General features: G+C 46.0%; 5 protein-coding genes across 5 annotated transcripts; 1 reads left to right on the plus strand and 4 right to left on the minus strand. All coding sequences in view use genetic code 12, as the record gives it.

Moving 5' to 3' along the window:
- Positions 1 to 489: 489 nt before the first annotated feature.
- Positions 490 to 1,298, plus strand: SCL1 (proteasome core particle subunit alpha 1; the record flags this gene model as incomplete). Its single annotated transcript, XM_025485896.1, has 2 exons — positions 490 to 523; positions 565 to 1,298. 2 exons carry the CDS (start codon positions 490 to 492, stop codon positions 1,296 to 1,298), a joined length of 768 nt encoding a protein of 255 aa, XP_025341361.1.
- Positions 1,299 to 1,399: 101 nt separating this feature from the next.
- ERG4 (delta(24(24(1)))-sterol reductase) lies at positions 1,400 to 2,785 on the minus strand (the record flags this gene model as incomplete). Its single annotated transcript, XM_025485897.1, has 1 exon — positions 1,400 to 2,785. The coding sequence occupies one exon, from the start codon at positions 2,783 to 2,785 to the stop codon at positions 1,400 to 1,402; it is 1,386 nt and encodes a 461-aa protein (XP_025341362.1).
- A 298-nt stretch (positions 2,786 to 3,083) lies between these two features.
- On the minus strand, positions 3,084 to 5,309 carry LYS144 (Lys144p; the record flags this gene model as incomplete). Its single annotated transcript, XM_025485898.1, has 1 exon — positions 3,084 to 5,309. The coding sequence occupies one exon, from the start codon at positions 5,307 to 5,309 to the stop codon at positions 3,084 to 3,086; it is 2,226 nt and encodes a 741-aa protein (XP_025341363.1).
- Positions 5,310 to 5,613: 304 nt separating this feature from the next.
- Positions 5,614 to 7,896, minus strand: CXQ85_002212 (uncharacterized protein; the record flags this gene model as incomplete). Its single annotated transcript, XM_025485899.1, has 1 exon — positions 5,614 to 7,896. The coding sequence occupies one exon, from the start codon at positions 7,894 to 7,896 to the stop codon at positions 5,614 to 5,616; it is 2,283 nt and encodes a 760-aa protein (XP_025341364.1).
- A 2,511-nt stretch (positions 7,897 to 10,407) lies between these two features.
- Positions 10,408 to 13,104, minus strand: PMA1 (H(+)-exporting P2-type ATPase; the record flags this gene model as incomplete). Its single annotated transcript, XM_025485900.1, has 1 exon — positions 10,408 to 13,104. The coding sequence occupies one exon, from the start codon at positions 13,102 to 13,104 to the stop codon at positions 10,408 to 10,410; it is 2,697 nt and encodes an 898-aa protein (XP_025341365.1).
- Positions 13,105 to 15,078: the final 1,974 nt, after the last annotated feature.

Here is a 15,078-nt window from a genome sequence, read left to right on the forward strand (position 1 = left end):
GTGCACGGATGTACAATAGCGGCTGGTTGGATTCCAAAGCGTCAAGCCCAATTCAATCTAAGGTTCTCTCTAGATAGGTTTCTTTGAGTTTATGTTAACACTTAAGCGATCTATCGAAAGAACGATGGATATATTTTTATTTACTGATATTTTCTGAAAAAGCGTAGTAATTACAAGTAACTGGTACTTTTCGCAGCCAGTGGTAATAGTGAAGAGAAACTTCAAGAGAACGAATAAAATGGATATCAAAACATGCTTCAAAAACTTTTAGCAATGGACAGTCACCTTACGATAGTCAAACGATCCCTTTCCTTTTTTCTCCTTTCCAAGTCGCCTTCATTGGTTTAGTGGTGGTGGTTATTCTAGGTGAATATGTGACGACATTTTTGCGACATCCACCTTTTGAACCTACCAACGCCAAACGACATATCGCTCTCACCTTGCCACTACAACTTACATACAACCAATCTAAATCTAAAGATCCCAGCCATGTCAGGTATGTGCCACATTGCAGCAGCATTTTGTCCAATGCATAGAAATGAAAAATTGATTTACTAACTTCAGACGCCGGTTTCGATAGACACATTACCATTTTCTCTCCGCAAGGAAGATTATACCAGGTTGAGTATGCTTTCAAAGCCATCAATTCAGCAAGTATCACATCCATTGGTGTCGTGGGCGAGGACTCTGCCGTGTTGATATCACAGAAAAAGGTTTCTGATAAGCTTTTAGATGCTTCCACGGTCTCATACTTGTTCCAGATCACTCCATCCATTGGTATGTTGGCCACCGGGTCGATCGCCGACGCCAGAAACTTGGCTTTGAGAGCCAGGGCTGAGGCTGCTGAATTCAGATACAAATATGGATACGAGATGCCTGTCCAGAGTATTGCTAAGAGAATGGCTAACATGTCTCAATTATACACACAGAGAGCTTACATGAGACCTCTTGGTGTCGCCTTGACATTCTGTCAGGTTGATTTTGAGGATGAAGCAAGAGGCCCACAAATTTTCAAGTGTGACCCTGCTGGATACTATACGGGAGTCAAGGCTGTGTCTACGGGCCCTAAGCAGCAGGAGGCCACGACGTACTTGGAAAAGAAGTTCAAGAAGATTGACCACGTTAAAGGAGACTGGAAGGCTACCGTTGAGTTTGCAATTACTGCCTTGAGTTCCGTGTTGGGTACGGATTTCAGAAAGAATGATATCGAGATTGGTGTCGCTACCCAGGACAAGTTCCGTGTTTTGACCCCAGACGAGATAGACGAGAGATTGGTTGCCATTGCAGAACTAGACTAGTCCAACCTTATGTGTACGATACATGACCTACAATTACTTTTCATAAATCAATATCATGAACATCAGAACTTTTTTTTGGTAGTCCCACTAGGAAACACTATTTAAATAACATATGGGATAAACATATATGGACAAGCCTCAAGGTATCTGTCCCAGTCTTCACCATACTTTCTAGCGCACTTTCTTTGGTCTCTGAGAGCCCTGTGAATCAACACAATGAAGAAGAATACTGGGAAGAACCATGGGAATGGAGAAGCGAAACCACAAATACCGCCCCAGGTAAGAGCCATAGTGTAGTCAGCGGTGTAATGAGCCTTACGGGCGTACTTGTACCAACCGTCAGTCAACAAGAGAGAGCCATTGGCACACTTGATGTAGCTAGGGTTCTCGAGATCAGAGAAAGGCAAGTATGGGAAAGTCTTTCTGAGAGAGGTGTTGCCAGCCATGATTCTTCTGAAACTGTTCTTTTGTCTGTTACCGGTATCGAAGAAGTAGTATGCAATGGTCAAGATAGTGAACAAGGCAACGTTGTACTCAACGGACCAGTTGTACTCGGATGGGTGGTGGTAAGCGAGGTACAAAGTACAGTGGCAGTAAGTGTATGGGACACCGGCGATGTTCCAGAAAATCAACATGAAGCCAAACTTCTCGTAAGCCATGTCCCAAGTTGGAACAATCAATTCCTCACCCTTGGAGCAGGCGTTGGCGTAGAGCCAGTGAGCATAGACGACAAAGATGACCTGGGTAGAGACATAGCCATAAGAGTCGAGCTGCTTCAAGGCAGTAGCGAGGGAAAGGAAGTACAAGGTGAACCATGGGATTCTGACCTCGAAGAACATCTTCAAGTCCAAGTACTTGCCGATTCTTGGGTTCAATGGAGCACCCATGAAGCAATCGTAGATGTGGTTACCGGTCATTCTGTGGTAATCCTTCGAGTAATTGAGACAGTAGACATACAACAAAACGGAAAATGAAAGACCGTAACCAATTGCAGTCACCATGATCTCACCAAAGTGGTCGATGATGTAGTACAACTTGTAGCCAGCAAAGTGCAAGCCCAACACGACAACGTTGGTGACGTAGAAGGCGTACACGGCATTACAGTAGTAAGGCAATTGCTTGTTCTTCAAGTGGGCCAATGGCTGACCCTTGGTCCAAACACCTGGCAAGGTCAAGTAGAAGATGGCCTGCACGACAAAGAAGGTGGTGAAAAGAGCCCAAGACTTGAAAGATGGCACACCATGGTTCAAGAACAAGTTCAAAAGCACTTTACCAAAGTCTTCCCAGCTTTCGCCCTCAGTTGGCCAAGCGGGCTTGCCTCCATAAAATTCAGCACTGATCCACATATAGATCATCAAAAGCGGGAAACCTGTCATCATTCCAAAAGCACCAATGGGACCACCAAAGTCCCACTCAATGTCCTCGGGAGCGAGGTAACCATGAGGAACAACCTGTGAATCCTTTTCCTTAGCTGTCTTTTTCGTCATGATTCCAATTGAATAGAAGTAGTTAAAATGAACGCTGGGAAAGCAAATCAGCGAGCCGATCACTGGTTATTTATTCTAGTAACTGTGCCGCGCATTAGTTTGGGAAGTGGCCCACTCTGCAGGTCCAATGGAATTGTTACTTCTGTACGACAGGAATGCAGCATTCTGCGGGAACAACTGAATAAAACGCGGTTTACTCGTATAGGACGCCGAACTGTTTAGTGGTAGATCCGGAGTTCGCTGTCGTATAATGCTTAGACTGGGGCAGTAATTTGCGCAAATTTGGGGTAAGTGATTTCTAGGCAAACGGTATCGAGGCTTTGCCTTCTTCGAACTCAATTACCTCTTCGTCGATCAATTCGGGGTTCTCCTGTCTTCGCTCTCGCCTGATTTCTTTGATTCTTGTAACCTGATCCAAGGCATTGAGTGATGAACCGTTGCCTAGCTTGACAAGGCCCATGAAGAACAATTCGATTTTCTCAAAATGGTCCTCTTCCACAACAACGCTTGCACAGAGTCTAAACGCAGACTGGACCATAATACACCTATTGTCAAACGTGGACAGCGAAACGTAGTATTTGTCGCTTTCCACAATGATGTCTGGTTTGTCTCTTTCATACACCGGCGCCAGTTTCTCTTTGATGAAAAACGCTCCTGTGAATATCCTTTGTACCATTTCTTGAACGTGGTAGTGGGTACGTGGGAGGGAGTAGAACTCCGACAGAACTAGAAGCAGTAGATGCAAGAAGTCAACGTGGAACTGGTTAGACGCGTCGAACCACGAGTAGTATGTCTTTTCTCCGTTCTCGTCGCTATCCACTGCATAACAAGCAGGTGGAAAGTTGTACCTCTGTGTTTGAGGCTCATAGTTGGGATGTCCTTTGCAAGTCTTTGGAATTAAATAGTTTCGAGGCAGCACACCAGGCACTACCTCTTCTCTGCCAGTTTGTCCTAGTAGAGAAACGATTTGGGTGATCCATCGGATGGGTGCACGCTCTAGGTTCTTTATCTCCATGGCATTTTTCACTCTTGTGTAACAGATGATCGCCTTGACACATGTAGCTGTGTAGCCCCAGAAAATATTAAAGTCTGACAGGGTGGGACTGGTGACTACCATAGCTAGTCTTGTGAGCGATTCGTGGTAGTTTCTGTTTTCGTGATACTCAAAGAATCCACTCTCAACAAATACAGTGTTGGTGTCTAAGGGAAGGTTTGGGAATGATCCAAATAGATCATCATTGTCTAGTGATGGAGCATCAAATGTTTTGGCTGTAGCACCACCTACTGATGAGAAGACGGCGGCCACAGATTCTAATGCAAAGAACCATGATTTTGCAAGCGCAAGACCAAGAGACACGCTTTCTGATGATTTTGTGATTCTGCTGTAATTTATCAATAGATCGCGAGCGCCTCTAAGATGAACCTTCCATGAATTAAGAACCGTATCGTTTAACAGAGACGTCGTGGCGCTGAAATATGTTGTGAGAACCAAAACAGTCATTAAAAGCTTCTCGACGTGAAAGGATTGTGACAGTTTCGAAGCTGGTTTCTCTGCGAAGTCGTCGCTCAATTTGCGTAAACATACTCCGATATACTTTTGCCTGGCTATATCATGGCTTGATTTACCAGTCTGGTTGAATTGAAATGTTGCTGAAATTGCCAAAAGCGAAAATAGTAGATGTGGGCACTCGCTCAGATACATGAGAAGAAGCTTTACAACCTCGTTGGTCTCAATCAGTGAAGCAAGAGGATACATGTGGTATGAAAGCTCTGTGGAAGTCAATGTCCTTAAATAGCCAGAATGTGGTTCACCCAAATTGTTTGCTGTGACACACTCCTCGATAAGCTGAGAGTTCAGAATCTCCCAAATCTCTGCTGCTTTATTCCAAGGTAGGTGTGGGCTGCCGTCTACCTGGTCATTCAAGTCGACAAAATCCTCTATGCTGAACTGTGTTCTATCTTCAGACGATAGGGATGGGCTTGGTTGAGTTCTAGGGAAAGCCCTGCGGTCGTGCTGATGGCGCACATCATAATTGTCCTCGAGCATATGGTGAATATCATTCACAAGCAAACTGGCCTCGTTGAACACCGTTTGCATCTCGTAGTTTGTCTCGACGCTGGATACCATGCTCGAAGGTGCCTCTGGAGGAATTGTTGGAAGCAGTGGTAACATCGGACTGTCTTCGACCTTAGAAAACGTGGTGCCATTATCTTCAGGTTCTTCCTTCAAAGCAGGAGCTGGTTTCTTAGGCGTCTCCTTTTTGATCTTCGTTTCCTTCTTAGTCAGCTTGGGCGTATTTGGATTATAAAACTTCAAGTTCAAGTTCGGCTCAGGAGGCTCGTTGTTCTCATCGAGCTTGCCTTTATATTCATAGATACATGTTTTGTTCAATCTTGTGCAATTATTGCAAGCTGGGGCAGCTTCGTCGCATTTGATTTTTCGTCTTTTGCATTCGTTGCATCCTTTTCTCGAGTACTTTCTCTTCTTGATCTTAGGTTTCGATACTCCTGTTTCCGACTTCATCCAGTTAATGTAAGTACCTTCACGGATCAATCTCAGCAAAAGACTGGGAAGAAATCTTTTGAAGCCTCTTCTTGTAAGTACCCGTAAGTAGTAGTACGAAGCGTCTGTCTCCAGTATCTACTAGGTGCAGTTCTTACATCAAATAGACAATGCTCGGTCCAAGTTTCTCAGTTTCCCGGGGGTACAGGGTTCAAGTCTACTTTGTTACATAAGTCCATGTATTGTTTTCGGGATATAATGTATGCGTTTTGGTGGTACTAAAGAAGTGCAACGTTGGGTGACTCCCTGCTGATGGAACAGCCACTTAGAGGATATTCTGAATCTTCGTCATGATGCGTCTGCCGTGTGGGGTATTCTTGATACCCGGCAAAAGAGGTTGCAAAGAGATCGCCAATTTGGCCAAATCAGTGCTGCTTGCCACATCCAAACTTGTCTGAAGGACATAATTACCGTACGGATCGTTCAACAACAGAGGGAACTTGTCACTCTTGTTCAACAAAACCTCCATCACTCTATCGGTCAAAGCATCGATACGCAAAGATTTTTCAATCACGTTCGAACCAAATTTATGCAAAGATAAGGCGATGATGTTCGATCTGATGTGGTCCAAAATGAGCTCAATAGACTCAGCGTCACCTCTTGAAAGCACATATTGCACGACATAGTTTCCAAATGGATCGGACGCCAACCGAGTCGCATTTTCAGCCACTTTCAAGGACAACTGCTTGCGCTGGTCATCATTGCCATGGTCTAAGCATCTCTGCAACACGCAGCATCCATGTCTATGAGTTGCGATCTCAGTGCAGTGGGCAGATGTGGTATCAAAGATAAACAGGTTATTTTCTGGACTCAACTTCTGCAAGCACTTTTGCACGACATGGTTACCATTCAAGTCTCTAGACAATGTCACAATATGAGGTGCCAAGCTTTCAATGACATGTTGAATCTCCTCCGGAGTTGAGATGCATTCGACAAGCTTTTGCAAGGCTCTAGTTCCGTGAGGATCCAACGCAATTCGGACGAACTCCGGAGCGGCGTTCTTCACCAAGATGAGTCTTTGATCTGGAGACACGTTCTCGGAAAGCTTCTGGATCAAGTAGTTTCCAAATGGGTCAGTCATCAACTCGACAACTTTCAAGTAGATTTCGTTAAAAATTACAGTGGCCGCAACATCATTAGTTACGGCAGAACTTACCGATCCACTCTTTTGAGAAGACTCTTTTCCCAAGTCCAACTGTCTCTGCAAAAAGCGACATCCATGCTGGTCCTTACACAAGGAGTAGATGTCGCCTGTAAAATCCTCCAACTTGGCGTTGGCATACTTCGATGCGTCATCGCCCTTTCTTCTGTTGGAGTTATGCATTTTCCGATGAACGTTCACACCAGAATTCATATTGTAGTTGCGACGGTTGGAGTAGTTACCTGATGGGCCGTTACCATGGTGATTTCTTTGCTGGTTGTTGCCGGAAGACATATTAGGGCCAGGAGAAGTGTTCGAGTAATTCGAGAAACCATGGTCCTTGTAGCGGTTTTGGCCTCCAACGTTCATGAAGTTTGGTTGAACTCCTTCAAACTGGCCCATTGGTCCAGGCATCATCCTTGCATCCATGTTCTGGCCTCTACCAGATATGAACTGTGGATTCACATACTGAGGATGTTGGTTCCACATCGTTGGCATGCCCATATGAGGAAGAGCCGATGGATCAGAATTTGGAACGTCAAATGGTGCTTGATCTCTCTTATCTTTGATGGGATTTCCATCGCCAAAAGCTTGAGGATCCTTATCACCTGAGCCAAGATGATTACCTTGTTCTGGAGCAAAGTTCATGCCAGACATCGAAAAGAAATTGCCAAATGCAAAACGAGAGTCCAAGACCCCACCAAGAGGGTGCAATGGCTGTGGAGATACAGACATCATGGCACCGTGTTGGGAAGCTGGGCCTTCTCTGGAAGAAGGACGAACCATTCCTTGGCCACTCAAATCCTCGGGCTTACCGTCTGGAAGCTCAAGAGGAGTTACACGCATAGCCAAATCAGCAGATTTGTCTTCCATAGGGAAAGCAAAAGGAGGAGCTGAAAGAGGCACATAAGTGTTACTCCAAGAATTTGAAGGGGTCGTGTTCAAAGATGCGGGCACAGCAGAAGCCGAACCAAAGCCAGAAACTGGCGCAGGCTGTGGAGTCAAAGAACCTTGTGGGTTGTTTGGAGGTGCCATGACATTCTGCAAAATCTGAGGTTGAGCAAATGGAGTGGAAGACTTTGGTGCTTCTTGCTTAGAAGAAGATGCAGATGAGTTAGGGCTCTGAGGACCATTACCATCGTCAAATTCCTCATCCAAGTTCAAAGTGCCAAGGGCACCAACAATGTCCAACTCGGAAGGAACGTGGTTCTCTTGAGAAAAGGATTTCTCTTTGATTTCAGGCAACAGATCGTCTGCCGAACCCGAATGATCCAAGCTGAAGAAAGACAGGCCGTCTTTATTAAAAAAGTTTGAGCCTCCAATGGAAGCGGAGCGCAAGCCGCTAGACTTGTTTGAGCCAGAACTGTTCGAAACAGATGCAGACCGTGATTGTAAGTTTGCAGACATGGGTATGGATGAATTGGAGTGGTGGTTAAATGTGGGTTTCACTAATGTACAAAGATTCTAATATACAACGATGCAAAATAATGCTACCTGGGATGCGGATGGCGGCAGCTAGTGTACAATGAAATGCAAAATGATGAAAATGATGAGGTAGTGAAAATGTGGAGGAGCTAGCGCTGAAACGGTGTTCTTGATCCACCAGTACTATCCGTTAAAGACCGCTAAATGATGAAATGGGGCAAGGGGGGAAACGGGGAATGGCAAGAATTAATAAAATAACCAGACGTCAACGTCAAAGCGAATTTAATCTTCAGGAGTCCCTTTGGCAGTGGTTTGGATAGGAAAAACCTGCTTAACCCGTCTATGGTGGAGTTGTATAAGCGATCAGACTGGGCCTGAGGAAGAGATTTGAGTGAGGAATTTTTTCGCCTCGATCTGAGACGTAGGTGTACAGTGCGAGGAGGAAAAGGCACACGTACCGTGCGACAGAGCCAGGTAGAAGAAGATATAAGAAGGAAGAAGTCAATTTAAGAAGAGAATGGAAAGTAGGGATTTTGATAGGAGAATGTCGAAGAGGAAAAAAATGGGTAATGTGGGCTTGGGGTGGAGGCAGTGTGAAAGGTTGGTGACGCAGATCGATTGGCTGCGAATCGCCAGAGGCCCTAATCGTCAGACGACCTGGAGGAGAAGGATAGATAGGTACTTTCTAGAACTCGGGAGTGGGTTTAAACGAAGTGGCTTTAGACGTGGGTGGAAGTAGGGATGGGTTCTTGGAGTGGGACGAAATGGAATGGGTTGTTATGGGAATGGGCACTGGCATGTGGAAACATCCCGAAGAGTCGTACCGGTAGGCTAAGTCTCTGTTAGATACGACAATCCAGTTATCGTTGGGTAGATAAAAAAGTGATGTCGTCGAGTGATGTAGCTGAAAATTGGGACTAGAAATGGTATCTATGGGTCAACTTTCAATCTACCCATGGATAGTTACCTCGATCAGCGCCAACCGTATAGACATACTTCTCTGGAAATACCTCTTGCCACAGCTTCCCGCTTCTCCCTGTTGCAGGGTGTCGAACAGACTAATTTCTTGGACGCAAAACGAAACAAGGGGAACCAATTATAACACCAGATAGTAAGGGATGCTCCATGGACATGGCCAGTCCCTCAAGATAAGAAACTGAACAGATGTAGTAGTCTCCTCATTCCCAAGCAACCAGACTTCCCCCAGGGTCATCTTTCGTGCCATGTCGTTTAAACATCTCCACCACACCAGACTAGCAAACTCGGATAAAAGCTTCGTTTCACCGTTGCATGTCCAATATACCAAAGTTACGAGAGACACCGACATCAGGGGCAATAGTACAAAATTAGCTTTCCCAATTACCTCCAAACTATGCCGGTATTGCACTCCTTAGCGACCAAAGCCAACTATTAACAATACTGGTGAACCTTCGTCCCTTTAAATGTGCAGCTGGTATCCCCCACTGCCCACCGCCAGGGCTTATCTGGCGCCAGATCAAACTACCAACACTGAACCTTATCTGGGGAATTTAAACGACGACACTGCCCTTGCCAATTCCACGGCCACAGTAACATTCTACACTCTTTACGGGGCCTGCGCTGCGCTGCCCTATTTAGCAGCACATAAGGTTAAGTGCTGGTGGGGCTACCCTGTCCAGACTTACACCATAAACCTTGCCATGACCTTTCCACTCGTTTCAGCCTAGTCTAAGTGAAATTACCAATTGACTATCCATCCTTAGCCTCCTTATCGTGGCTGCAAATGGTGGTGTGGCCCAAGCCCAGAATATCCACATTGTCAGCGCTGGCTGCAAAGCCCACTAATTGTCCAACGTTGCTACGGCTTAATTACATGTCTCCACCCTTGTTGGACATTTTCTTTCTTTTCCTTCTCCAGACTTTTGCTCCTCCACAATTCCCTACGCTTTTACTCTCCGCCCAATTGTCTGTGTCTGCTCTTATCAAAAGCGACATTTCACAGTGGCTATCTGGAGAGCACCTTTTCTTTAATTTTTCACTTTGTGCTCTTAACCTTCTACTTTCGAAAATACAACAAACAAGCTGCACCCAGTGTTTTGGACGACATTAGTTTAAATGCTATTTCCGGTTTTGTTTTTCCGGCAGTGTAATGCTGCTACTTTTAGCCTCATTTTGATGCAACCTAATGTTTTTTTTTTCCCCATCGGCCCATGTAATCATGTTTGCTCTGTGTGTCCGCCTTGTTTTTGTATTGCCTTTTTCAATAACAAATTCGCATTGGGCAGATGGGCATCGCATTTTCCATCGTTCATTTTTTTTTTCTACTGTCGTCTGTGCATTTCGCTCTCCATTGGAAAAAGTACCCTTAATTTTGCTCTACACTGGCCAGTTTTAATCATTATCTATTACTTATACTATAATACGAAATTAATCTCAAAATGACGACGGGAATAATCGGGGAATCAAATAAAAAAATGGGGGGAATGATAGTTTGTAGAATCCTTCTTAAGTAGCTTAAGAAGACTTCTCGTGCTGAGTGGAGACTCTGGCCATGGAGACCATGAAGTCTTCGAGGGATCTTCTGTCTGGCTGGTGAGACTTCTTTCTGCCGTTACACAAGTCATCGAAGCTCTCAGACTCAGACATCAAGTAGTAGGCACCACCCATGACACAGAAGACACCGAAAGACCAGATCCAGGTTCTGACAACGGTAACGATGTCAGTCCAGTTCTGGGACCACCAACCGAACAAGGTGAAACAAGTGGCGACAATGTCGACAATCAACACAGCGCCGGCCAATTGCCAGGATGGGATAGAAGACCAGAATGGACCCTGAGCTCTGGTGATGAAAATCAACCAGTTCTCAGTCAAGGAAATCTGCAAGAACAAGATACCGTCAATGGAACCGAAGTTCTGGACAATACCACCTCTGGACATGAACATAGTGGTCAAGGTAATCCAAGTACCGACAGCCAAGATGATACCCAAGATGATAGACATACCCCACAATCTTGGAAGGTTCCACTTAACTGGAGCTGGGTCGTATGGAGCATTGTCGTAAGCAATAGCCAAGGTAGCAACGTCAGCGAAAATGGCAATGAAAACAACCAAGTCAATGTTAAGAGATCTGTTCAAGATGGCAATCCAGAGACCCAAGAAGATTTCCAAGTGCAAAGACAAAGCGATACGGTACACCACGTAGGCGTACATTCTGTGGAAAATCTGTCTGGAGGTCTTCAAAGCGTCAATGATAGCAGACAAACCAGGAGCAAGGAAAACAATATCAGCGGCGGATCTAGCGGCATCAGTGGCACCCTCGACGGCAATACCAGTGTCAGCCTTCTTCAAAGATGGGGCATCGTTAACACCGTCACCAGTCATGGCAACCAAGAAACCTCTAGCTTGCAAGATCTCGACAGCGTTGTACTTGTGTTGAGGGAAAACTTCAGCGAAACCATCAGCGTTCTGGACGAAATCAGCAATCTCGGAACCGGCCATGTCACCACCACCGGAAAGACCCAACTTCTCAGCATCGTAGATGTTAGTACCAAGACCCAATTGTCTACAGGTCTCCTTAGCAATACCAACGGCATCACCAGTCAACATCTTAACAGACAAACCCAATCTTCTAGCTTCGTTAACGGTCTGAGCAGTGTCATCTCTTGGAGGGTCCATACATGGCATAATACCCAAGATTTCCCAGTGGCCTTCACCTCTCTTTCTGGCGACACCCAAAGATCTGAAACCTCTAGAAGCAAACTCAGCGACAGTGTTCTGGTAGTTCTCGTGAACATCCTCAGGGATTGGGTGGTCATCCTCGACAGTCTTCAAGACGAACAATGGAGCACCCTTAACACAGACAATTCTCTCACCCTCTGGGGATTCGACGATAGCAGTAACCTTCTTAGAAACAGGGTCGAAAGGCTGGAACTCCAAAACCTTGTACTTAGTCAAAGCAGCCTTAGCTCTTGGGTAGTTAATCAAAGATTTCAAGAAAGCCTTGTCAATAGCATCCAAACCCTTCTTCTTTCTAGAAGCAGCCAAACAAGCAGTCAACATCAAGTCGTCAGCCTCGACACCCTCAACGGTGTATGGGTCGTGCAAAGACAACTTGTTCTTGGTCAAAGTACCGGTCTTGTCAGAACACAAGATCTCGACACCAGCAAGGGACTCAATAGCGGACAACTTCTGGACAATAGCCTGCTTCTTAGCCAAGTAAGCAGCACCGACAGCCATGGTGGTGGTGACGACAGCTGGCAAACCGACTGGAACACCGACAATGGTGATGGCCAAGGTGTATCTAAGGATTGGAACAATAGCAACGGTTCTGTAGAAACAAGCGACCCAGACAACCAACAAAGTAACAATGACCAAAACCAACAAAATAGTACCAATACCGTTCAAGACCTCAGTGAAGTGACCAGAGCCACCAGAGGCCTTGTTAACCAAAGCAGCGGCTCTACCGACGAAGGTAGAGTCACCAGTAGCAGTAACAATCATGAAAGCCTCACCGGTCTTGACAGTGGAAGAAGAGTAGGTAGAGTCACCGTGCTTCTTGTCAACAGCCAAAGACTCACCGGTGATAGCGGACTGGTCAACCTGCAACAAAGCGTTTTCGGAAACAATTCTACCATCGGCTGGGATGACGGTACCATCCTCCAATTGCAAAATGTCACCTGGAACAATCTCGTTAGCCTGAACCTCAACGAGCTGACCGTTTCTGACAACATTGGCAGTGTTAGCCAAAGTCTTCTTCAATTCATCGACAATAGAACCAGCCTGGTATTCCTGAATGAAACCGACGGAAGCGTTCAACAACAACAAACCACAGATAACACCGAAATCGACCCAGTCCTCAAGACCAGCGGCCAAAATAGCAGCAGCCTCCATAACGAACTGAATTGGACCAACAAAGAACATAACGAACTTGAGAACCATGTTCTCTTGTTCCTCAGCCATCTGGTTCAAACCATACTTCTTTCTTCTCCTGTTGACATCATCGTCAGACAAACCAACCTCTGGCTGGGTCTGCAAAAGCTCATCTGGGACAGCCTTGAAAGAGCCAGCATCGGCCTCGTCGTCAGACTCGTCGTCGTCACCAAGGTTGTGGTTAGACTGCAAGTCAATGATCAACTGGTCGATATCCTCGTCCTCGTCGTCATCTTCGACGGGCTTGCCAATCTTCTCGTTAGTTGGTTCGGTAGCACTCATTTCGTTCTTGAACTACGACACGAATGCGAGCGAAGAGTTGGAAAAGAGAAACACGAAAAGTCTAAAAGAAAAGAAAAAAAGGGAAAACTCGAATTGGGAGCGGATGGGTAAGCCATTTATATGGCCCACGAGTCAGAGGGAGGAAAAATAAAAAAAACCAAAAAACCTATCAGGCAGATAGGCAGCCCCGCCGGCAGACAGCGTCGGCGACGACGGAAGCTACAGGCGATAAAATTTGTTTTTTTCCTTTTTCTTTCAGGAACTATTTTGTTGCTTAGTTTCCTGCCTGCTTGAACGCCGAAGAAAGATGTGAAATGAGGGAATTTTGTGATAAACAAACCAGACGTTTTAGGCAGGCATGTCGGAAAAAAAAGAAAGAAATGGGTAATTGGCAGGTGAGGCGCTTCTGCAGCCTGACGCACCTTTCCGGGACCGTTGTACAGGAAGAAATGTCGCCATGTCGTCCTGCCATCGTCCACTCCCAGCACTTCCCTTGACTTCGTTTCCACGGGAACCGCCGGCAAGCCTGGGAAAAAAAAACCAATCCCATGACATGATAAGCTTTTGGGCTTTTTTGCCCATGCAAAGTACCTTTCCTTGGTCAGGGCACCGGCACCCGGCACCCGGCTCAATTAATTACATTTCCCTTTCTTACGAGCCTACTGCCTTCCCTGTGTGCTTTTTTTTTTGTTACTCTACTTGGCTTCCGGGTCACAATTCCCTGCCCCTCCACTTTCCTCCCTGCGACTCTGCTTGACCTGCCTCACTTTGTTTTTTTTTCTTACCTGTCGGTTTAAACACTGACAGCGACCTGACACACACTACGTTCTCTGGCTCTCTCTCAAACCTGGCTTACATTCTTCATTGGGGCTAACTGCTACGTAGATTGCCTGTGATTTGCTTGCCCCTTTAGGCTGGCTTATACCCATTGGGTAAAGTGGAAAATGTGAAAAATTTTTAATGGTGCCCCAATTTTGCACCGAGCGAGCGAGCGAGCGAGCGCTGGGCTGGCTAAGGCCAATTTGTCGCTGTCGCTGCTGCTGGTGCCGCTGACGTCAAGCGCACTGTGGCAGCACCACAATGCGTCAATTACTGTTGTCTCAAGCTCAAGGTACGAGCAGCCGTCCATTGACACTTTGTTTAAGTTTTTTGTACATTGAAGGGTAGACTCGAGCGTGGGTCGATAAATACAGACCCTTTTGACCTGGTCGTTTTTGACCTCAATCCACGAATCCTCTCTACGTCCATATTTCTTGCTGTGTTTTCATTTCCTTTCTCACCTTTATTATCTGCTTCTCATTCTGTGTTGTGGTTTCCCAAAACAGCCTTGCCCCATCGGGCGCAATTCGCACCAAGCCAGGGCAATTAGCCTTTCCCTCGTTTGTCGCCGCTGGCTCAACCTACCTGGATGCTGGACATGCTGGATGCTGGCGGTGGCTGCAAAAATGAGTCCACCCAGCATTCCAGGTAGCAAGTCCTAGGTAGGCCTGAAACTACTTTTATTTCTTCTAAAACACTTACCTTTTCCTACGCTGGCTCTCAATTTTTCACTTTTTTTTCACTTTTTTCAGCCCCATCGCTTCTCAGCCAGACCCCTCCAAGCCCTAGCGCTAACCCAGAACCCAAAGCCTTTTACACCATTACCTCTCGCTTTTCTCTGCTCTTTTTTTTTTATACCTCACCTAACTTTTAATGTCGCACGGCCCAGAAGCTTACCGACCCACAGCTCACCTCGGCCCTATGTAACGACCGCCGCTGTGCTTCTTTCATTTGCCGCCAGAGCCTTCATCCAAAAAGCCAACCACTAATGTAACAAAAAAAAAAAAAAAAAAAATACCTCCAGCACGCTGTCGTCATGGTCGCAGACGGCATGCCGTTCAAACTGCTGCTCTCCACAGATCTCTCCCGCGCTGCTAACCCAGGTTGCAAATAGCCAGACTTTTCCACCCTCCCATTTTTCTCTCTCTCACCTTT

The sequence above is a fragment of the Candidozyma haemuli genome (genome assembly GCF_002926055.2).
Source record: "Candidozyma haemuli strain B11899 chromosome Unknown C_2014730914, whole genome shotgun sequence".
Classification (NCBI taxonomy): domain Eukaryota; kingdom Fungi; phylum Ascomycota; class Pichiomycetes; order Serinales; family Metschnikowiaceae; genus Candidozyma; species Candidozyma haemuli.